The sequence below is a fragment of the Bombina bombina genome, chromosome 5, assembly GCF_027579735.1.
Source record: "Bombina bombina isolate aBomBom1 chromosome 5, aBomBom1.pri, whole genome shotgun sequence".
In the NCBI taxonomy this organism is placed as follows: domain Eukaryota; kingdom Metazoa; phylum Chordata; class Amphibia; order Anura; family Bombinatoridae; genus Bombina; species Bombina bombina.
The window spans coordinates 475,251,239-475,276,233 of record NC_069503.1 but is presented as its reverse complement, the minus strand read 5'-3'; the positions used below and the strand labels follow the sequence as shown (position 1 = coordinate 475,276,233).

General features: G+C 41.3%; 1 protein-coding gene across 2 annotated transcripts in view; it reads left to right on the top strand.

Annotated features, from left to right (window-relative positions):
* The window catches only part of LOC128660486 (uncharacterized), a 308,731-nt gene that overhangs the window by 199,541 nt on the left and 84,195 nt on the right, over positions 1 to 24,995 (top strand). For both annotated transcript variants that reach the window (XM_053714361.1, XM_053714360.1), the window contains exon 14: positions 22,200 to 22,301. In XM_053714361.1, the coding sequence (XP_053570336.1) occupies positions 22,200 to 22,301 (102 nt within the window). The remainder of the gene's footprint in view (positions 1 to 22,199; positions 22,302 to 24,995) is intronic.

The window sequence follows — 24,995 nt, the reverse complement described above, 5'->3', positions numbered from 1 at the left end:
GTGTTCCACCAAGTAAAGCCGCTGGTTGTATGTAGGTGATAGCCAAAATTTGTTTGCAGAATTGTGGTATTAATAGTTTTGCACAGTTAGTTATTCAATATTTTAAATAAAGTCAACCTTTATTTACAAGAGAGAAGTGTATGATTATTTATAAGAAAAAACTTTAGGTGATCTATCAAATGAAAAGCCTAGTACTCTGTCCAGCTATTGGGTTAGATTCCACTGTGTCCACAAGCCCTCTAGCATTTGTCGCACACTGCAGTGCATGAGTGCAAATAGAAATTTTAGCTGTTGCCCTGAAAATTTCTACACCAAATTCCTGATCCCACTTTCTGACATATGAGCAAATAGTCATGTATTGCGACTCTTGCACTATTTTATGTGATGGACAATACATCCTTCATTTAGAGAATAAGCTACACAACTTCTCCAAGGGTGTTAATTATCTAACAATATTTTCATCTAACGGGAAGGAGAGTCCACGGCTTCATTCATTACTTTTGGGAAATAAGAACCTGGTCACCATGAGTAGGCAAAGACACCCCAGCCAAGGGCTCAAATACCTCCCCCACTTCCCTCATCCCCCAGTCATTCTTTGTCTTTCGTCACAGGAGGATGGCAGAGAAGTGCCGAAGATTCGGAGTAGCCTCCTATGGAGGGTAGTATTCTTTGCATTGGGACTGGAGTTTTAAGTAGTCCTGTCAGCCTCTCAGTGAGAGCCTGGGCAAAACTTAGAGTCCGGAGATGCAGGGAGAGTCTTTCTGCTAAACCATCCCGACTCATATTAACAGCTCCACAAGCAATCGGCGTTGACGAGTTTCGCTGCCTGCTTTCTGTACTCAAGTCCATGTCCGGAGCGAGGCTACTAACTGTCAGGGTTTTTTCCCTGCTGTGTTTGCCATGTGCTGCTGCAGCCATTTTACTCACCTCTCTTGCTGACTCTGGTGCATACTGTGTGATGCTGCTCATTTCCTGCACTTCCTTTTATGGCCAGACTGGTGTACATCATCCATGTGAGACAAGATGCAGTCTCAGAATTGTGATGTCATCACTTATTATTTAAAGGGCCTCTGTTCGGTATGCTTTGCCCTTGCGTTGTCTCAGACCTGTTTGTGAGAGCTCCTGTGTATTACCTGGCTGTCTGACGTCCCTCCTGGTTCCTGATCTCTGGCTTGTTCCTGACTCTGCTGTTCTCCTTGTTCCTGATTCCGGCTTGTCTGACTATTCGCTTTGGCTCCTGACTCGGCTCGTCTGACTACCAGCTCTGGTTTTGATTCCTGGCTTGTTATTTGACTTGTGGACTTTTTATTATTTTTTGCTATTAATAAAGGTGTGATTATTTTTGCACTTCTCGTCTCAGTCTGATTCCTGGCACCCTGACACTACGCAAGGGCCATGAATCCTGATGGAGCTAATAATCCACCTTTACCTGCCATATTTCCAGGATGGATGAACAGGATCCCCGCTTGGATCAATTTGCACTAGCCCTGCAAACTCTGCTGACTCGCACTGCACATTTGGACCAAAGTGTTCCGCAAGTTATGGCTGCTCCTGTTTCCGCTGCTGCACCTAGTCCTACCAGGAGCATCCTAATCAGTGCAGAGGGTTTTTGAACCAGGTGGGCATTTTCTTTGAGATGTTACTTCAGGCGTTTCCCTCTGACAGAGCTAAGGTGAGATTTCTCATCTTGTTACTTTCTGACACAGCTCTTGCCTGGGCTAATCCCTTGTGGGAGACTAATAAACCAGTGATTTCAAATTACCCTGAATTTCTTCTACTAGATACGACGAGTCCACGGATTCATCCTTACTTGTGGGATATTATCCTCCTGCTAACAGGAAGTGACAAAGAGCACCACAGCAGAGCTGTATATATAGCTCCTCCCTTCTCTCCACCCCCAGTCATTCTCTTTGCCTATACTAAGTAATAGGAAGAGGTAAAGTGAAAGAGGTGTTAATATGAAAATTATAGTTTTTATTTTCTTCAAGCAAGACTTTTTTATTTTAAATGGTACCAGTGAGTGCTATTTTTTCCCAGGCAGCAGATGGATGAAGATTCTGCCTGGAGACTGATGATCTTAGCAGTTGTCACTAAGATCCAGAGAAGTTCCCACAGAATGGCTGAGGAGTACTTGAGAAGCTTCATTGTGGGGAACGTTTTTCATGCTACAAGCATTGAGGTATGTTCAGTCATTTTTTTCTGGAGAGACTTTTATTTCAGATCTGGCTGACATTGTTCCCATAAGGGAAGGGGTAAGCAGTAATCCTACATGTGATAGAAGGGGTATTACTGGGACCTGTATGTTATGGGCTGAAAATTGGTTGACACTGATAACATAATGTTTTTGAGACAAAATGATTTTATGCTTGGAGGGCAATATAAAGTTTTTTATGTTTGATGGCACTGGAGGGTTTCACATGGCTTACAATATAGATTGGGTATATGACAAACCCACATGGCTAGGTTCTAGACCGCTTTGCAGCGGTTTTTGCTAGGCAGAGAGACATCGATATTGATGGGCGGGGCCTAATTTCGCGCCTCAGATGCGCAGTTGAATTTCCTATGCAAGCAGCAAGCTCCAGCTCCGGTGAGCCTAAACTGAAAGATTAAGCCAAAACGAAGTGATAGAGTGACTTAACAGACCCCTGAGGGCAGGTAGGCGCCACAGCAGAGCTGTGGCGAGGTGCAGGGGGTTGCTATCTTAATTTCATAACGTTTTTGAGTACATTTTTTTTCCATTAAGGGTTAAGCATTTCTTACTTGTGGTGCAATCTTAGCTGGCAAGATAAGACACATATATACTAAAATTGTGATAATTTTAACATTTTAGAGCTGTTTTGGAAAAATTGTACGCTTTTTTACTCTTAAAGGCGCAGTACCGTTTTTCAGATTGTTGTTTTTTTTCACTAAATAAAGTGTTTTCAAGACTGTGGTTATTACTAGTCTGTTTCAACATGTCTAACATTGAGGAAAGTCAATGTTCTATGTGTTTAGAAGCCATTGTGGAACCCCCACTTAAAATGTCTCTCATGTACTGAAAGGGCCTTACATTGCAAAGAATATATTTTAGGTGATAAAAGTATGTCTCAGGATGATTCTCAGTCTGAAGAGAATCGGGTTATGCCATCCAATTCTCCCCAAGTGTCACAACCTTTAACGCCCGCTCAGGCGACGCCTAGTACTTCTAGTGCGTCTAATTCTTTTACCCTGCAAGATATGGCTGCAGTTATGTCTACTACCCTTACAGAGGTATTGTCTAAACTGCCAGGTTTACAGGGTAAGCACAGCAGGTCAAGTATTAGAGTAAATACTGAGCCCTCTGATGCTTTATTGGCCATCTCCGATGTACCCTCACAGTGTTCTGATTTAGGGGTGGGGGATTTGTTGTCTGTGGCAGAGCTTTCAGACTCAGGAAAGATGTTCCCTCAAACAGAATCTGATGTGACGGCCTTTAAGTTTAAGCTTGAACACCTCCGCTTGTTACTCCGGGACGTTTTAGCGACTCTGGATGATTGTGACCCTATTGTAATCCCACCAGAGAAATTGTGTGAAATGGATAAATATCTAGAGGTCCCTACTCACACTGTTTTTCCAGTCCCTAGAAGGATTTCGGACATTGTTACTAAGGAGTGGGATAGACCAGGCATTCCGTTCTCTCCCCCTCCTACTTTTAAGAATGTCTGAATGTCCCTAAGGTGGAGGGAGCTATTTCTACCCTGGCTAAGCGTACAACTATACCTATTGAGGACAGTTGTGCTTTCAAAGATCCTATGGATAAAAAATTAGAGGGTCTTCTAAAGAAATTGTTTATTCATCAGGGTTTTCTTCTACAACCTATACCGTGCATCGTTCCAGTAACTACTGCAGCAGCTTTTTGGTTCGAGGCTCTTGAGGAGTCTCTTAAGGTTGAGACCCCATTAGATGATATTTTGGATAGAATTAAGGCTCTTACGCTAGCTAATTCTTTTATTACTGATGCCGCTTTTCAAATGGCTAAATTAGCGGCAAAGAATGCAGGCTTTGCCATTTTATCGCGTAGAGTGTTATGGCTTAAGTCTTGGTCTGCTGATGTGTCATCAAAATCTAAGCTTTAGATATTCCTTTTAAAGGTAAGACCCTATTCGGGCCTGAACTAAAGGAGATCATTTCCAACATTACTGGAGGTAAAGGTCATGCCCTTCCTCAGGACAAGACGGTTAAAATGAGGGCCAAACAAAATAATTTTCGTTCCTTTCGAAACTTGAAGGGTGGACCCTCTACTTCGTCTTCCGCCACAAAGCAGGAGGGGAATTTTGCACAATCCAAGTCAGTTTGGAGACCTAACCAGACCTGGAATAAAGGTAAAAAGGCCAAGAAGCCCGCTGCTGCTACCAAGACAGCATGAAGGGGCAGCCCCCGATCCGGGACCTGATCTAGTAGGGGGCAGACTTTCTCTCTTCACTCAGGCTTGGGCAAGGGATGTTCAGGATCTCTGGGCATTAGAAATCGTGACCCAGGGGTATCGACTAGAATTCAAGAATTGTCTCCCAAGGGGGAGATTTCATCTTTCACATTTGTCTGTAGACCAGATAAAAAGAGAGGCGTTCTTACGCTGTGTAGAAGACCTATATACCATGGGTGTAATCTGTCCAGTTCCAAAACTAGAACAGGGGCAGGGGTTTTATTCAAATCTGTTCGTGGTTCCCAAAGAAAGAGGGAACCTTCAGACCGATTTTTTTATCTCAAAGGAGGCCTAAACAAATTTCTCAAAGTCCCATCGTTCAAGATGGAGACCATACGAACAATTTTACCAATGATCCAGGAGGGTCAATATATGACCACCGTGGACTTGAAGGATGCGTATCTGCACATTCCTATCCACAAAGATCATCACCAGTTTCTCAGGTTCGCCTTCCTGGACAAACACTACCAGTTTGTGGCCCTTCCTTTCTGGTTGGCCACAGCTCCCAGAATTTTCACAAAAGTGCTAGTTCTGGCGGTTCTAAGGCCACGGGGCATCGCAATGGCGCCCTATCTGGACGATATTTTGATTCAGGCGTCAACTTACCATCTAGCCAAATCTCACACGGACATCGTGTTGGCTTTTCTAAGAACTCACGGGTGGAAGGTGAATATAGGAAAGAGTTCACTAGTTCCACAGACAAGAGTTCCATTCCTGGGAACTCTGATAGACTCGGTAGACATGAAAATTTTTCTGACGGAGGTCAGAAAATCAAAGATCCTAACTACTTGCCGAGCACTTCAGTCCATTCCTCGGCCATCAGTGGCGCAGTGTATGGAGGTCATTGGATTAATGGTAGCGGCAATGGACATCGTTCTGTTTGCTCGCTTTCATCTCAGACCACTGCAGCTGTGCATGCTCAGACAGTGGAATGGGCATGCACAATCTCTCACACACACACTCACACTCTCATACACACTCACACACTCACACTCTCATACACACTCACACTCTCATACACACTCACACTCTCATACACACACTCACACTCTCATACACACACTCACACTCTCATACACACACACACACACACACTCTCATACACACATACACACACACACACTCTCATACACACATACACACACACACTCTCATATACATACACACACACACTCTCATATACATACACACACACACTCTCATATACACACACACACACTCTCATATACACACACACACACTCTCATATACACACACACACACTCTCATACACACACGCTCTCTCATACACACACACTCTCTCATACACACACACTCATACACACACACAATCTCATACACACAATCTCATACACACACACTCTCTCATACACACACACTCTCTCATACACACACACTCTCTCATACACACACACTCTCTCATACACACACACTCTCTCATACACACACACTCTCTCATGCACACACACTCTCTCATGCACACACACTCTCTCATGCACGCACTCTCATACATACGCACGCACACTCTCATACATACACACGCACACTCTCATACATACACACGCACACTCTCATACATACACACGCACACTCTCTCATACATACACACGCACACTCTCACATACATACACACGCACACTCTCACATACATACACACGCACACTCTCACATACATACACACGCACACTCTCACATACATACACACGCACACTCTCACATACACACACGCACACTCTCACATACACACACGCACACTCTCACATACACACACGCACACTCTCACATACACACACGCACACTCTCACATACACACACGCACACTCATTCACACACACACTCTCATTCACACACACGCACACTCTCATACATACACACACACACACAATCTCATACACACACGCACACTCTCACATACGCACACGCACACTCTCACATACGCACACGCACACTCTCACATACGCACACTCTCACATACGCACACTCTCACATACACATACGCACACTCTCATACACACACACACAATCTCATTTACACACACACACAATCTCATTTACACACACACACACACAATCTCATACACACACACACACACACAATCTCATACACACACACACACACACACACACAATCTCATACACACACACACAATCTCATACACACACAAACACAGATCTACATTATACTCCTATTCCATAACATTTGCTAATATGTTTCAGTACTGGTTTGACTGTGTGCTGCTTGTTTGATAGTGGACGAGTGTCTATGGGTAAGTTTATTATCATATAGACACTCTTTTAGTGTTCTTATGGGCACTTTTAATTTGTTACGTTTTTCTATATATGTAGTTATATACGGCCCTGGGACAGATACTTTCGCTCGTCGAGTTAGTGCACGTTTCTTAGCCTTCTAGGTGTTGCAGGTTAGTTTTGCACACCAGGTTTGTCTGTCAGGATAGTGCATGTCCTCAAGTTGATATACCCACGTCGGGTTAGTGCACATTTCTCTCTGTTATGTGCCGTGGGGTTTTGACACTCTCTCTGCCATTTTAACAGTCAGATTTTTGTCACACATTTGGCAGTTTCTGCTTAGCCTGCATTGTCTCTGTAAAGCTGCTTAGGCGGCGGTATAGGGTTTCCTTTCCTCAAGAGCTTTCTTAACCCCTTAATGACCACAGCACTTTTCCATTTTCTGTCCGTTTGGGACCAAGGCTATTTTTACATTTCTACGGTGTTTGTGTTTAGCTGTAATTTTCCCCTTACTCATTTAATGTACCCACACATATTATATACCGTTTTTCTCGCCATTAAATAGACTTTCAAAATATACCATTATTTTCATCGTATCTTATAATTTACTATAAAAATTTTTATAAAATATGAGGAAAAAATGGAAAAAAAAACACTTTTTCTAACTTTGACCCCCAAAATCTTTTATACATCTACAACCACCAAAAAAAACCCATGCTAAATAGTTTGTAAATTTTGTCCTGAGTTTAGAAATACCCAATGTTTACATGTTCTTTGCTTTTTTTGCAAGTTATAGGGCCATAAATACAAGTAGCACTTTGCTATTTCCAAACCACTTTTTTTCAAAATTAGCGCAAGTTACATTAGAACACTGATATCTTTCAGGAATCCCTGAATATCCATTGACATGTATATATTTTTTTTTAGAAGACATCCCAAAGTATTGATCTAGGCCCATTTTGGTATATTTCATGCCACTGTTTCACCGCCAAATGCGATCAAATAAAAAAAATTGTTAACTTTTTCACAAACTTTAGGTTTCTCACTGAAATTATTTACAAAAAAACTTATGCAATTATAGCATACATGGTTGTAAATGCTTCTCTGGGGTCCCCTTTGTTCATAAATAGCAGACATATATGGCTTTGGTTTTGCTTTTTACTAATTAGAAGGCTGCTAAATGCGACTGCGTACCACACGTGTATTATGCCCAGCAGTGAAGGGGTTAATTAGGGAGCATGTAGGGAGCTTCTAGGGTTAATTTTAGCTTCAGTGTAGTGTAGTAGACAACCCCAAGTATTGATCTAGGCCCATTTTGGTATATTTCATGCCACCATTTCACCGCCAAATGCGATCAAATTAAAAAAAACGCTAAATTTTTCACAATTTTAGGTTTCTCACTGAAATTATTTACAAACAGCATGTGCAATTATGGCACAAATAATTGTAAATGCTTCTCTGGGATCCCCTTTGTTCAGAAATAGCAGACATATATGACTTTGGCGTTGCTTTTTGGTAATTAGAAGGCCGCTAAGTGCTGCTGCGCATCACACGTGTATTATGGCTAGCAGTGAAGGGGTTAATTAGGTAGTTTTTAGGGAGCTTGCAGGGTTAATTTTAGCTTTAGTGTAGAGATCAGCCTCCCACCTGACACATCAGACCCCCTGATCCCTCCCAAAAAGCTCCCTTCCCTCCCCCACCCCACAATTGTCCCCGCCATCTTAAGTACTGGCAGAAAGTCTGCCAGTACTAAAATAAACATGTTTTTTTTTTAAAAAAAATAAAAAAAATCTTTAGCATATTTACATATGCTTTGTAGGATCCCCCCTTAGCCCCCAACCTCCCTGATCCCCCCCCAAACAGCTCTCTAACCCCCCCTCTGCATTATTGGGGGCCATCTTGGGTACTGGCAGCTGTATGCCAGTACCCAGTTTACAATATATTTTCTGTTTTTTATTTTATTTTTCTATGGTTTTCTGTAGTGTAGCTTCCCCACGACCAACCCCTACCCCTACCCCCTCCCAGATCCCTTAGATTACTTTTTTTGGGGCATGTATTCCCCCTCTTCCTCCCACTTACATAGTGTAGTGTAAGTGGTTCCCACCCGCTCCCTCCCCGTGCACGCGCCCGCCCGCCGCCCCCCGTGCACACGCGCGTGTCTGTGCGCGCCCCTGACTTTGCCGCCCCCGATCCTGCCCCCCTCTGTGTGTCAGCAACCATCGATGGCCGCCCACCCGCCTCCCACTGCAGCTCCCACCCACCAAACGATTGCGGCCATCGATGTCCGGTGTAGAGAGGGCCACAGAGTGTCTCTCTCTGCACCGGAGGGGTAAAAATTGTTATTGCAGGATGCCTCGATATTGAGGCATCCTGCAATAACCGGAAAGCAGCTGGAAGCGATGAGGATCGCTTCCAGCTGCTTTCCAAACCGAGAACGTACGCCATACGTCCTCAGGCGTTAACTGCCTTTTTTCTGAGGACGTATGGCGTACGTCCTCGGTCATTAAGGGGTTAAAGGTTTTTATAGTATTTATTGCATTGCTTTGCTATATGCTATAATTGAGCAGCGAAAATCTGTCTCTAAATTTACCCTAGAAACTGATTCTTCTGAACACCTTTCTACCATTATAAGGTGTGCTTATTGTGCCTTCTTCAGCTCATTTATGTGGTTCATGTTTAGATTTGTTAATGCATGCTGACCAATCTAATGCTGTTTATTTTGGTACTTTTATGCACCTGATGCTGATGGGGTGCCTCCGGCTATAAAATCATTCATTAACACTGCTGTCTCTAAGTCTTTGGCTGCTCTCCACCTTCAAATAAGCGTAAAAAGGTCAGTTCAGATTTTACCTTCTGCGAGTGCCTTGATCCAAGGTATACTGTTGTGTCTTCAGATGGTGAATTTTCCTCTGGGATTGATGATTCCTCATCTGATGTAGAACCTGTTATTTTCTCTTGTTTAAAGTTGAACATATTTGTTCTCTTTTTATGAGGTCTTAGTCACTTTGTGGGTTGTCAGGGCATTGAAATATTATGTTGATGCTAATAAGGATTTCAGACAAACCTCTAGTATGTTTTTTTTTCTTTTTTCTCGGCCAAGGAAAGGTCAGAAGACCTCTGCTATTTCTTTAGCCTCTTTGTTGAAGCTTTTGATTCACAGAGCTTATTTGGAGGTAGGTCAGCCTCTGCCACAGCAGATTACAGCTCATTCTACTAGGCCAGTTGCCACTTCTTGGGCTTTCAAGAATAAGGCTTCAGTTTATCAAAATTGCAAGGCAGCTACTTGGTGGTCTTTGCATAAGTTTACAAAATTTTACAACTTTGATGTTTTTGCTTCTTCGGAAGCAGCCTTTGGTAGAATGGTCCTCCAGACAGTTGTCTCAGTTTGATGATTATGCCTGTTTTCTTAAGAGTTTATATATATATATATATATATATATATATATATATATATATATATATATATATATATAAAATAATACACTAAAAAAAACTGGCATAATCATCAATATATATATATATATATATATTTATATTAAATCCCTCTCTATTACTTGTGGACTGCCACAGCTTGGTATTAGTTCCCATGAGTAATGGATCATGGACTTTCACCACCTTTATGAAAGAAAACATAATTTATGCTTAACTGATAAATTCATTTCTTTCAAAGTGCTGAGAGTCCCTAGGCCCCCACCCTTTGTTTTTGTTTTTCTTAGGGTTGATTTTTTTTTTTTTTATGAGCACATCTTTATGGCTCTTATTTCTTTTTCTTACCTCACTTTCTTGGCTATGTGTTAGACTAAGGTATGTGTGAGGTGGGAGGGGTTTTATAGAGCTCCTGGGGTTTGGGAAACTTTGCCTCCTATTGGTAGAGAAGAGTAATTCCCATCAGTAATGGATTGTGGACTCCTAAAATCAGGAAAGAAATTAATTTATCAGGTAAGCATAACTTATATTTTTGCATTGGAGGGAGGAAATAAGGTTTAACTGTGTGTGTGTGTATACAGGTAGCCCTCAGTTTACGCCAGGGTTAGGTTCTAGAAGGAATGGTTGTAAATCAAAACCGTTGTAAATTGAAACCCAGTTTATAATGTAAGTCAATGGGAAGTGAGGGAGTTAGGTTCTAGGCCCCTCTCAAAATTGTCATAAGTAACACCTAATACATTATTTTTAAAGCTTTGAAATGAAGTTTTTAAATGCTAAACAGCATTATGAACTAATAAAATAATCACACAACACAGAATATATAATTAAACTAAGTTAAATGAACAAAAACATTTGCTAAACAGCATTATAAACCTAATAAAATAATCACACAACACAGACTTCACTTGCATTTTTCTGCAAACAGTTCTTTCTGTGCATTCCAATCTGGACTGATTTAAAGACAGGAAGATCTTGTTTCTTTGAAATCTGCTTGATAGCTCAGGTCTGGTTAAACTGATTAATTTCAGCTTGCTTGGCTTTGCTGCAACACAAGTGGACAGCTCCCCATACTGGCTATTTTAATCAATGCACTGCTTCTCAAAGCTTTTCAATAGCAGTCACATGACTGGAAAAAATGTTGTTATTCTGAAACGGTGTAAATTGAACCGTTGTAAACCGAGGGCCACCTGTATGTGTGTGTGTATGTATGTATGTATGTATGTATGTATGTATATATATATATATATATATATATATATATATATATATATATATATATATATATATATATATATATATATATATATATATATATATATATATATAGAATTAAGTAGAATGTTACCACTCAGTGTCAGTGAGTGGAAACAAGCGTTACTCAAGTAAATGCGCTAGTCAGAGGTATGAAAATCTCATAGAGCAGCTATGAAGGTACAAATATTGTATGATAGACTAAGTCTATACAATATAGGAAAAATAGGAGTCAAAGGGTAAACAGCGCTTATGGAGATTCTTAAAAACTGAATAATATTAAAGTCTCGGCAGTGTTGGTGGGTAAAGAAAACAAAAAAAAAAAAAAAAAGGGAAGAGAAGTATATGAATATACGTATATATATTAGAGTCTTTGATAGGATATTGGAATCCTAGTGTAATGAAGGCGTAATAGATACCCTTACCAAAAGTTACCTCAATCCTATGAGGTAAGTTTGCCGCATTGGAGGATGTATCTAGTGGTTGAATGAATCCTGGATGTTCTGGTCTGTATAAAATCGCTGCCTCTTGGAGTAGAATGGGATGTGGGTCCCCTTTGTGCTGGTTTCTTTAGGAAACTTCCTGTATTTATTGCCTCTTGGAGCTTGGTTTTCTTGTCTTGGTATGAACTTTCTTGTCCAGATATATACCCAGAAAGACAGAAAACAGCAAAAATAGTGTAATACCGTTTTATTCAATAATAGTATAAAAATAACATATATCACACTCACATTTTATGTCCTCACTGGTATGAGGTATTATAACAGCACATAGGTTTAGAGGTGAATTATCAGGTAGTTGTGTCCCAAGCCAGTCAGAAATTAAAGTTAGTATTCCTTGGATGTCACAAGTAGTGATTTCAGCCAAGTAAGATTGTAGCAAATAACATATCCGGTATATATTGCTAGTTTGGTCAGCAATCAGGGTTGTTAATGCAAATGTTTAGCAATGCTGCATGCATAAATGGGTTAATACAGTGACACTCTGGCAGGTCAGGCAGTATATAGAGTTAGTAACAAAGCAGAAACTCAGTTCATACATAAAATGCAAGCTTAAAAAACCAAACAGTTTAAAAGCAGTTTAAAAGTCAATAAAAAGGTAAGTAATGTTACCCTAATAGTAGTACCCTAATAGTAATACCTAATACATTATTTTTAAAGCTTTGAAATGAAGTTTTTAAATGCTAAACAGCATTATGAACTAATAAAATAATCACACAACACAGAATATATAATTAAACTAAGTTAAATGAACAAAAACATTTGCTAAACAGCATTATAAACCTAATAAAATAATCACACAACACAGACTTCACTTGCATTTTTCTGCAAACAGTTCTTTCTGTGCATTCCAATCTGGACTGATTTAAAGACAGGAAGATCTTGTTTCTTTGAAATCTGCTTGATAGCTCAGGTCTGGTTAAACTGATTAATTTCAGCTTGCTTGGCTTTGCTGCAACACAAGTGGACAGCTCCCCATACTGGCTATTTTAATCAATGCACTGCTTCTCAAAGCTTTTCAATAGCAGTCACATGACTGGAAAAAAATGTTGTTATTCTGAAACGGTGTAAATTGAACCGTTGTAAACCGAGGGCCACCTGTGTGTGTATGTGTATATATATATATATATTTGTGCTCATAAGTTTACATACCCTAGCAGCATTTATGATTTCTTGGCCATTTTTCAGAGACTATGAATAACACAAAAACTTTTTTTTTTTTAGAGGGGCCTGGAACCTAACTCCCTCACTTCCCATTGACTTACATTATAAACTGGGATTCAATTTACAACGGTTTGATTTACAACCATTCCTTCTGGAACCTAACCCTGGCGTAAACTGAGGGCTACCTGTATATATATATGTGTGTATATATATATATATATATATATATACACACACACAAAACACGGAAGGGGACTGCACTCCTAGACCGGACCGGGTTCACATCCCATGACCCTGCAACATGCTCAGCCCTGAGTGCTCAGTGGCACTCATAAGAAGCTGTGCTGTCATCAGAGTCACAGGCAGTTAACCCCAGACAGATCTGGGTGCAAGAACCATAGGGGAAATTACAAAACAAATTAATACAACACACAGAGAAAACCCTGCACTCACTAGCAAGCTCAAGTTCCTTTCCAATACCTAGGACCCTAAAACAGCCACAAAAGCAGTCCCCTTCCGTGTTTTGTATATGTCTGGGGTGATTACATAAGCCTGTGCACCCTTCCCTTGTTCCCAGTTTGTTTGGATTTGAGAGCTTGCATTTTGTTGCTGTTTTAGGGTCCCAGCTATTGGAAAGGACCTTGACGTGGTACCTGGGCTTGTCCCATTTGGCCAGATGCGGTAACTAACCTTTCCATTTTTGCTTTTAAATCTTAGCTGTGAGCTTGCTAGTGAGTGCAGGGTTTTCTCTGTGTGTTATATATAACATGCCTAGATAAACCTTTCAGCAAAAGATAACAAGAGAAGCAAGCAAATTAAATGATAGAAATAAATTGGAAAGTTGTTTTAAACTGTATGCTCTATCTGGATTGTGAAAATAAATTTTTGGGTTTCATGTCCCTTTAATCTGGAGTCCTTTAGACCCCTCTATTTGAACCTATTAATGATTTAGACCTTCAACTTTTATATTGGAGTTTTTTTTTTCTCTTGGTGATTTCTTCAGACAGAATAGTTTGAGCTTTCAACTTTCTTTTACAAACCTTAAAGGATTTTTTTTTTTTTTTCCATGAGGCAAAGGCTGTTCTTCGAACTAGCTATTATTTTCTTCCCAAGGTAGTATCTAAATGATACTATCAAACAAATTGTGGTTCCTTATTTATGCCTGGCTTCTAAGGATAGTTGTCCTTACAACCTTGATGTAGTGGGGACATTATAGTTTTATGTTGAAGCCACACAAGATTTTATACTGACTGCATTGTTGGTCCCTTTTTCTGGACCTCACCAAGGACATAAAGCTATGGGTGTTACCTTAGCTCAGTCTTCTTGGAAATTATTTTTTAAAAAGATAGATACTCCCATTATTACCCATTTGCCTGCTTTGTATAACCAACATTGTTATAGTAAATATACTTTATAAACTAAGTTTGCCTGCTTCTAAGCCCCTGCAGCCTGGCTTTATCTCAGTGCTTTTTACAATCTTTTAATACAGCAAGACAGAGCTAGTTCATGTGTGCTATATAGATAACATTGTGCTCACTCCTGTGAAGAATGATTATGGTTATACAAGAACCAGTACTAATTGGCTAAAATGTAAGGCTGTAAAAAGCACTGAGAAAGGGGGCAGTCTGTATGGTGCTTAGATACAGGTCAATCAGAGGTAAAAAAGTATATGAATGTAGCAGTGCTGTTTAAGCAAAACTGGGGAATTGGTAATAAAGGGGTTATCTATCTATTTAAACAATAACAATTTTCAAATAGACTGTCGATTTAAAGCTTTAATTCTTAAAGGGACATTATACACTCACTTTTTCTTTGCATATATGTTCTGTAGATGATCGATCTATATAGCCCATAAAGTTTTTGTTTTTTAAAATGTATAGTTTTGCTTATTTTTAAATAACATTGCTCTGATTTTCAGACTCCTATCCAAGCCCCAAAGTTTTTTTATGAGAATACCGTCAGCTACCTTCCTCAGCTTGCTCCTGTTTGTGTAAAGGGTCTTTTCATATGCAAAAGAAGGGGGGGGGGTGTCTTATTTCTCTTGTCCACGGGTTCATCCATTACTTGTGGGATATTCTCCTTCCCAACAGGAAGTTGCAAGAGGACACCCACAGCAGAGCTGTCTATATAGCTCCTCCCCTAACTGCCACTCCCAGTCATTCTCTTGCAACTCTCGACAAGAAAGGAAGTATCAAGAGATATGTGGTGACTTAGTGTAGTTTTACCTTCAATCAAAAGTTTGTTATTTTTAAACTGTACCGGCGTTGTACTGTTTTACTCTCAGGCAGAAATTAGAAGAAGAATTCTGTCTGGAGGTTTGATGATCTTAGCGGTTTGTAACTAAGGTCCATTGCTGTTCTCACACATAACTGAAGAATATGGGAAAACTTCAGTTGGGGGAACGGTCTGCAGATTACCTGCTTTGAGGTATGTTCAGTATTTTTATTTCTAGAGAGATGAATAAGTTCTAGAAAATGCTGACAGAGCCTTGTGTATTTGAGGTAAGCCTGATGCAGTGATTTAACAGCGACTGGGATCATGCTTACAAAACAGGGTAATACTCATGTTAATATTCATATTACTTGGTGACAAAACGTTTACATGATTTCATAAATAGGACGTTTTTTTCTCTGAGGGAGATAAGTCTTTATTTGGGGCCTAGTTTCCACATGGCTAGTCAGATACTCCTAGGAGTATTTTCTTAAGGCCCTTCTAACATCCAGTACATGGTGTGAGGGGCCTATTTTAGCACTCTAACTGCAGTTTTAATTCAGACTGAGACATCCAGCTTCCCTAGAGGTTTCCTCTGGCATCTGAGGACCATTTCAAAGGGGTTATTTCTGCACAAAATCGTATTTGAGGGCAGGTAGGAGCCTCAGCAGAGCTGTGGCAAGGTGCTCAATTGACTTTTAACGTTTTTTAACGTTTTTCAATCCGGTTTGGGGCCTAAGGGGTTAATCATCCATTTGCAAGTGGGTGCAATGTTGCTTTAGTCCCTTACACACACTGTAAAAATTTCAAAGACTTTACTGTATTTTTACACTGTTTTGCAGTTTAAGTGCTATTTTTTTTCTCTTAAAGGCACAGTAACGTTTTTGTTTAATTGCTGTTTCACCTTTATTAAAGTGTTTTCCAAGCTTGCTTGTCTCATTACTAGTCTGTTAAACATGTCTGACATAGAGGAAACTCCTTGTTCAATATGTTTTGAAGCCATGGTGGAACTCCCTCTTAGAATGTGTACCAAATGTACTGATATTTCCATAAACTATAAAGACCATATTATGGCGCTTAAAGATTTATCTCCAGGGGATTCTCTGACTGAATAGAGGGAGATTATGCCATCTAGCTCTCCCCATGTGTCAGAACCTATAACTCCCGCTCAAGTGATGCCAAGTACATCTAGCGCGTCTAATTCTTTTACCTTACAGGACATGGCGGCAGTTATTAATGCTACTCTCTCTGAGGTATTCTCCAAACTGCCAGGGCTACAAGGAAAGTGAGACAGCTCTGGGGCTAGAACTAATACAGGGATTTCTGACGCTTTAATGCCTGTGTCCGATATACCCTCACAATACTCAGAAGCCGAGGCAGATGAGCTTCTATCTGTGGGTGACATTTCAGACTCAGGGAAGGCGTTACTTCAGTCTGATTCTGAAATGACAGCGTTTAAATTTAAGCTTGAACACCTCCGCTTATTGCTTAGGGAGGTATTGGCGACTCTGGATGACTGTGACCCCATTGTGGTTCCAGAGAAATTGTGTAAAATGGACAAATACTTTGCAGTGCCTCTTTACACTGATGTTTTTCCGGTCCCTAAGAGGTTTTCGGAAATTATTACTAAGGAATGGGATAGACCAGGTGTGCCGTTCTCTCCCCCTCCTGCTTTCAAAAAGATGTTTCCCATAGATGCCGCCATACGGGACTCGTGGCAGACGGTTCCTAAGGTGGAGGGAGCAGTCTCTACCCTAGATAAGCTTACAACTATCCCCGTTGAGGACAGTTGTGCTTTCCTAGATCCTATGGATAAAAAATTGGAGGGTCTCCTTAAGAAAATTTTTATACATCAAGGTTTTATTCTCCAGCCTCTTGCATGCATTGCCCCAGTTACTGCTGCAGCGACTTTTTGGTTTGAGGCTCTGCAGGTAGAGACCCCACTAGACGATATTCTAGACAGGATTAAAGCTCTTAAGTTAGCTAACTCCCTTTATTTCTGACGTAATTTTTCATTTAGCCAAGCTGACTGCTAAGAATTCAGGTTTTGCCATTTTGGCGCGTAGGGCGCTATGGCTTAAGTCCTGGTCAGCAGACGTTACTTCAAAGTCTAAGCTTCTTAACATCCCCTTCAAGGGACAGACCCTATTCGGGCCTGGTCTGAAGGAGATCATTTCTGATATTACTGGAGGAAAAGGTCACGCCCTTCCTCAGGATAGGTCCAATAAGTTAAGGACCAAACAGAATAATTTTCGTTCCTTTCGAAACTTCAAGAGTGGCGCAGTTTCCTCTAATGCAAAACAAGAGGGAAATTTTGGCCAGTCCAAACCAGTCTGGAGACCTAACCAGGCTTGGAACAAGGGGAAGCAGGCCAAGAAACCTGCGGCTGCCTCTAAGACAGCATGAAGGAGTAGCCCCCGATCCGGGACCGGATCTAGTATGGGGCAGACTTTCTCTCTTCGCCCAGGCTTGGGCAAGAGACGTCCAGGATCCCTGGGCATTAGAGATTGTTTCCCAGGGATATCTTCTGGACTTCAAAGCTTCATCTCCAAAGGGGAGATTTCATCTCTCACAATTATCTGTAAACCAGATAAAGAGAGAGGCATTCTTACGTTGTGTTCAAGACCTACTGGTTATGGAAGTGATCCACCCAGTTCCAAGGGAGGAACAGGAGCAGGGCTTCTATTCAAATCTGTTTATAGTTCCCAAAAAAGAGGGAACTGTCAGACCAATCTTGGATCTCAAGACCCTAAACAAATTTCTCAGGGTCCCATCCTTCAAGATGGAGACTATCCGAACCATCCTCCTTATGATCCAGGAGGGTCAATATATGACTACCCTGGACTTAAAGGATGCTTATCTCCACATTCCGATTCACAGAGATCATCATCAGTTCCTCAGGTTCGCCTTCTTAGACAGGCATTACCAGTTTGTGGCTCTTCCCTTCGGGTAAGCCAAGGCACCAAGAATCTTTACGAAGGTTCTAGGGTCCCTACTGGCGGTTCTAAGGCCACGGGGCATAGCAGTGGCTCCTTACCTAGACGACATTCTGATACAGGCGTCGACTTTTCAAATCGCCAAGTCCCATACGGACATTGTTCTGGCCTTTCTGAGGTCTCACGGGGGGAAGGTGAACGAAGAAAAGAGTTCTCTCTCCCCTCTCACAAGAGTTTCCTTCCTAGGAACACTGATAGATTCAGTAGAAATGAAAATTTTTCTGACAGAGGTCAGGTTATCAAAGCTTCTAACTTCCTGCCGTGCTCTTCATTCCACTTCTCGGCCGTCAGTGGCTCAGTGTATGGAAGTAATCGGCCTAATGGTAGCGGCAATGGACATAGTTCCGTTTGCCCGCCTACATCTCAGACCACTGCAACTTTGCATGCTTAATCAGTGGAATGGGGATTACACAGATTTGTCCCCTCTGCTAAATCTGGATCAAGAGACCAGGGATTCTCTTCTCTGGTGGTTATCTCGGGTCCATCTGTCCAGGGGAATGAGTTTCCGCAGGCCAGAGTGGACTATAGTGATGACAGATGCCAGCCTTCTGTGCTGGGGCGCGGTCTGGAACTCCCTGAAGGCTCAGGGTTCGTGGACTCAGGAGGAAGCCCTCCTTCTGATAAACATTCTGGAACTGAGAGCGATATTCAATGCTCTTCAGGCTTGGCCTCAACTAGCTACGGTCAGGTTCATCAGATTTCAGTCGGACAATATCACGACTGTAGCCTATATCAACCATCAGGGGGGAACAAGAAGCCCCCTGGTAATGTTGGAGGTTTCAAAGATAATTCTATGGGCAGAGGTTCACTCTTGCCATCTCTCAGCTATCCATATCCCAGGAGTAGAGAACTGGGAGGCGGATTTTCTAAGTCGGCAGACTTTTCATCCGGGGGAGTGGGAGCTCCATCCGGAGGTATTTGCCCAGCTGATTCAACTATGGGGCAAGCCAGAACTGGATCTGATGGCGTCTCGTCAGAACGCCAAGCTTCCTTGTTACGGGTCCAGGTCAAGGGATCCCCAGGCAGCGCTGATAGATGCTCTAGCAGTGCCCTGGTCCTTCATCCTGGCTTATGTGCTCCCACCATTTCCTCTCCTCCCTCGTCTGATTGCCAAGATCAAGCAGGAGAGAGCTTCTGTGATTTTGATAGCACCTGCGTGGCCACGCAGGACTTGGTATGCAGATCTGGTGGACATGTCATCCCTTCCACCATGGACTCTGCCGCTGAGGCAGGACATTCTACTCCAAGGTCCTTTCAAACATCCAAATCTAATTTCTCTGCGACTGACTGCTTGGAGATTGAACGCTTGATTTTATCAAAACGTGGTTTCTCCGAGTCGGTCATTGATATCTTAATTCAGGCTCGAAAGCCTGTCACCAGGAAAATCTATCATAAGATATGGTGTAAATATTTTCATTGGTGTGAATCCAAGGGTTACTCATGGAGTAAAGTCAGGATTCCTAGGATATTATCCTTTCTCCAAGAAGGATTGGAGAAGGGATTGTCAGCTAGTTCCTTAAAGGGACAGATTTCTGCTCTGTCTATTCTTCTGCAGACAGATGTTCCAGACGTTCAGGCATTTTGTCAGGCTTTAGTTAGAATCAAGCCTGTGTTTAAACCTGTTGCTCCACCATGCAGTTTAAATTTATTTCTTAAAGGTCTTCAAGGGGTTCTGTTTGAACCTCTGCATTCCATAGATATCAAGCTTTTGTCTTGGAAAGTTCTGTTTTTGGTAGCTATCTCTTCGGCTCGAAGAGTTTCAGAGTTATCTGCCTTACAGTGTGATTCCCCTTATCTGATCTTCCATGCAGATAAGGTAGTTTTGCGTACCAAACCGTTGGTATTTAATAAGAATATCACTCAGGAGATTGTTGTTCCGTCACTGTGTCCTAATCCTTCTTCAAAGAAGGAAGTCTATTACACAATCTTGACGTGGTTCGTGCTTTAAAGTTTTATTTACAAGCTACTAAGGATTTTCGTCAAACATCTGCATTGTTTGTTGTCTACTCTGGACAGAGGAGAGGCCAAAAGGCTTCGGCATCTTCTCTTTCTTTTTGGCTGAGAAGCATAATCCGTTTAGCTTATGAGACTGCTGGCCAGCAGCCTCCTCAAAGAATTACAGCTTATTCCACTAGAGCGGTAGCTTCCACATGGGCTTTTAAAAATGAGGCCTCTGTTGAACAGATTTGTAAGGCGGCGACTTGGTCTTCGCTTCATACTTTTTCTAAATTCTAAAAATTTTATACTTTTGCTTCCTCGGAGGCTATTTTTGGGAGAAAGGTCTTGCAGGCAGTGGTGCCTTCCTTTTAAGTTCCTGCCTTGTCCCTCCCTTCATCCGTGTCCTAAAGCTTTGGTATTGGTATCCCACAAGTAATGGATGAACCCATGGACTGGATACACCTTACAAGAGAAAACTAAATTTATGCTTACCTGATAAATTTCTTTCTCTTGTGGTGTATCCAGTCCACGGCCCGCCCTGTCACTTTAGGGCACGTGTTTTTTATTTTTAAACTACAGTCACCACTGCACCCTATAGTTTCTCCTTTTTCTTGCTTGTCTTCGGTCGAATGACTGGGAGTGGCAGTTAGGGGGGGAGCTATATAGACACCTCTTGCAACTTCCTGTTGGGAAGGAGAATATCCCACAAGTAATGGATGAACCCGTGGACTGGATACACCACAAGAGAGAAATTTATCAGGTAAGCATAAAATTTGTTTTCCCACATGCAGTGGGCTTTCCAGCTACCTTTTCAACAGAGCTAAACTGAGAGCTTCTAAGTAAGTTTTTAAACAGTTTTAAATGGGATTTTTATATCAGTATCTGTGCATCTTATTCTTTATTGTAGTGTCTATTACATGCAGTTGTATGAAAATGAGTGTATACTTTCCCTTTAAGGAATATTTGGTTGTGGTGAAGAGACTCTCAGAACAAATTACTGCTCGTGTCACTAGAGCAGTTGCCACTTCTTAGGCTTTTCATCAGGATGCTTCTGTAGATCAAATATGCAAGGCAAATGCTGGGTCTTCTTTATAAATTTTCACTGAATTTTACCACTTTGTATGCCTCTTCAGAGGCAGCTTTTGGTAGGAAATTACTGCGTGCCACAGTGCTTGATCAGTTACATTCCTACTTAACTGTATTGTCCACCCTACACATGGTTTGGTGGACTTCACTGATTGGGTATAAGATCTCACATTTGATGACCTTCTGGAGACTGACTAACTTTTGAAAGAAAAGAAAATGTATGCTTACCTGATCAATTAATTTCTTTCATGATGGTCCATGAGTACACCCTTTTTTATACAGTTGGTGGCAGAACTTGGTTTGTACTTAATTTGCGCCACTTTCTTTCCTGCTTTTCTGCTTTCCTTCTTTCTACTTGTCCATAATGGATTCTGAGAGAGAGCAAAGAATTAAATCTCTGGTAAGTAGGGGCGTTTTTTGACACCTCCTAATGGACTGGAGTGTAATCCCACGTGATGACTTTAGGTTTTTGCACCCTGTTTTTATTATTTTCTTTATTTTTAATTAATAATGGTCCCGTCTCTAGGTAATATACTTAAAATCCACTGAGTAGCTGATAATTTTAGAATCAGTGTATTTTCTTTTTAACTTAAAAAATGTGGCTACAGTGTCCATGTCAATGTTGGTCTGGTGTTTGTTTTTTGCAGCAAGTTGTTCACCACAACCCATGTCTACTTAAAGTAATAATTAGTTTAGAATTAATACTTAAAGAACAGCTTTATTTTTTTTTTTGTACCATGTTATGTTATCCATACCAGTAGCTGAAGACTAATTAATTCAGAAATCATGTTGTGATCTACTGGTTAGCCCTCTTACTGGTAGATCATGATATACATTTTTAGGCATAGCTGAGATCAAGAATATTTTTTTTAATTGTCTTTCAGTTGAGTGTTTCAAATTTATTTTTTTAACTTTGCTTTATTTGCTTAATTCCCACAGAAAATGTTTCACACAGTAAACGACGATAACCTTCTGTTTGTCATAAAAATGGTTGAGAATCTTTCAAAGGCTTTAGAGCGCCATAAACCAGGAAATAATACGGTAAGCAGTTTGGTTGTTTTTGAGTTTAAAATTCCTTTAAGTAATGAAGGTATAGGATTAACATCTTGTGCAATTATCTAAACTGTATGTAAAAATGAGACCATCACAATGATTGTTCTTTTATCAATATAAGCTATAACTGCAATTTCACTTTCAGGATATTCTTTAAAAAAAAATAACCTAACAGAAAAAAACAGGAAATACATTTCTGTTGTGCATAAGAAACAGCACCATTTAACCCCTTGACCCAATAGGATATATATATATATATATATATATATATTGCAGCTGCAGGATGCTACCGCAGCCTTGGCTGTAAGAGCTGCTGTTTGTGAGCTGCAAGCATCTGTCTGCATATGGAAACAGAGCACGATCGGCACTCTGGTTCCATATGAAGGCAGATGCCAGATCGTTAAACCGTGACACTGTGTGTGTTACCGTCTGTAACGATCATCTGTTGGTGCCGGCTACATTAGAGACAAGGTGGAATGGGGAGATGTAGAGCCCTAACTAATGATTGCCGGATGCGGGAGGTGTGGGACTACTACACTGCATAAACATTTTTTATGTATAAATTAGGTACTAGCAGACAGCTGCCTGTACCAAATATGGCGGCCATTAGTTGGAGAGGGAGGGATACAGAGCTATTTGGGATATGGTAGGGTTTAGGAGGATCCACCAGTACCTAAGATGGTGGGGGGGGTGCTGTTTAGGAGAGATCAGGGGGCCCATTCTCCTCTGACATCAACAAGGCAGTTTTGTCCACACAACTGCCTGCTCACTGGATATTTCTTTTACAAGATATGACGAGTCCACGGATTTCATCCTTACTTGTGGGATTTATCCTCCTGCTAACAGGAAGTGGCAAAGAGCAAATAAAATTGGTTTCAGCTTGTCGAAACCTTCAGTCTCAATTATTCCCTTCAGTAGCTATGTGCATGGAAGTTTTAGGTTTCATAACTGCAGCATCGGACGCGATCCCCTTTGCTTGTTTTCATACGAGACCTCTCCAGCTTTGTATGCTGAATCAGTGGTGCAGGGATTATACAAAGATATCACAATTAAAAACCTTAAATCCCAATGTTCGACTCTCTCTGACTTGGTAGTTAGATCACCATTGTATAGTTCAAGTGGCCTCTTTTGCTCGTCCAACCTGGACTGTGATCACAACAGATGCACATCTGGAAATCTCAAGAGGCAAGGTTACCAATCGATATTTTAGAACTCCGTGCTATTTTCAGGGCTCTTCAGGTTTTGCCTCTGTTGAAGAGAGAACCGTTCATTTGTTTTCAGACATACAATATCACAACTGTGGCATATGTCAATCATCAGAGTGGGACTCACAGTCCCCAAGTTATGAAATGAGTATCTCGGATACTTTCTTGGGCAGAATTCAGCTCCTGTCTAATTTCTGTGGTTCATATCCCAGGTGTATACAATTGGAAAGCGGATTATCTCAGCCGTCAGACTTTACATCCGGGGGAGTGGTCGCTCCATCCAGATGTGTTTTCTCAGATTGTTCAGATGTGGGGTCTTCCAGAAATAGATCTGATGGCTTCCCATCTAAACAAGAAACTTCTCAGGTACCTGTCCAGGTCCAGGGATCCTCAGGCGGAGGCGGTGGATGCGTTAGCAGTTCCTTAGTGTTACCAACCTGCTTATATCTTCCCGCCTCTAGTTCTTCTTCCAAGAGTGATCTCCAAGATCATCATGGAACAATCGTTTGTGTTGCTGGTAGCTCCAGCATGGCCTCACAGGTTTTGGTATGCGGATCTTTTTCGAATGTCCAGTTGCTAACCTTTGCCACTTCCTTTAAGACCAGACCTTCTGTCTCAAGGTCCGTTTTTCCATCAGGATCTCAAATAATTAAATTTGACGGTATGGAAATTAAACGCCTAGTGCTTAGTCATACAGGGAGTGCAGAATTATTAGGCAAATGAGTATTTTGACCACATCATCCTCTTTATGCATGTTGTCTTACTCCAAGCTGTATAGGCTCGAAAGCCTACTACCAATTAAGCATATTAGGTGATGTGCATCTCTGTAATGAGAAGGGGTGTGGTCTAATGACATCAACACCCTATATCAGGTGTGCATAATTATTAGGCAACTTCCTTTCCTTTGGCAAAATGGGTCAAAAGAAGGACTTGACAGGCTCAGAAAAATCAAAAATAGTGAGATATCTTGCAGAGGGATGCAGCACTCTTAAAATTGCAAAGCTTCTGAAGCGTGATTATCGAACAATCAAGCGTTTCATTCAAAATAGTCAACAGGGTCGCAAGAAGCATATGGAAAAACCAAGGCGCAAAATAACTGCCCATGAACTGAGAAAAGTCAAGCGTGCAGCTGCCAAGATGCCACTTGCCACCAGTTTGGCCATATTTCAGAGCTGCAACATCACTGGAGTGCCCAAAAGCACAAGGTGTGCAATACTCAGAGACATGGCCAAGGTAAGAAAGGCTGAAAGACGACCACCACTGAACAAGACACACAAGCTGAATCGTCAAGACTGGGCCAAGAAATATCTCAAGACTGATTTTTCTAAGGTTTTATGGACTGATGAAATGAGAGTGAGTCTTGATGGGCCAGATGGATGGGCCCGTGGCTGGATTGGTAAAGGGCAAAGAGCTCCAGTCCGACTCAGACGCCAGCAAGGTGGAGGTGGAGTACTGGTTTGGGCTGGTATCATCAAAG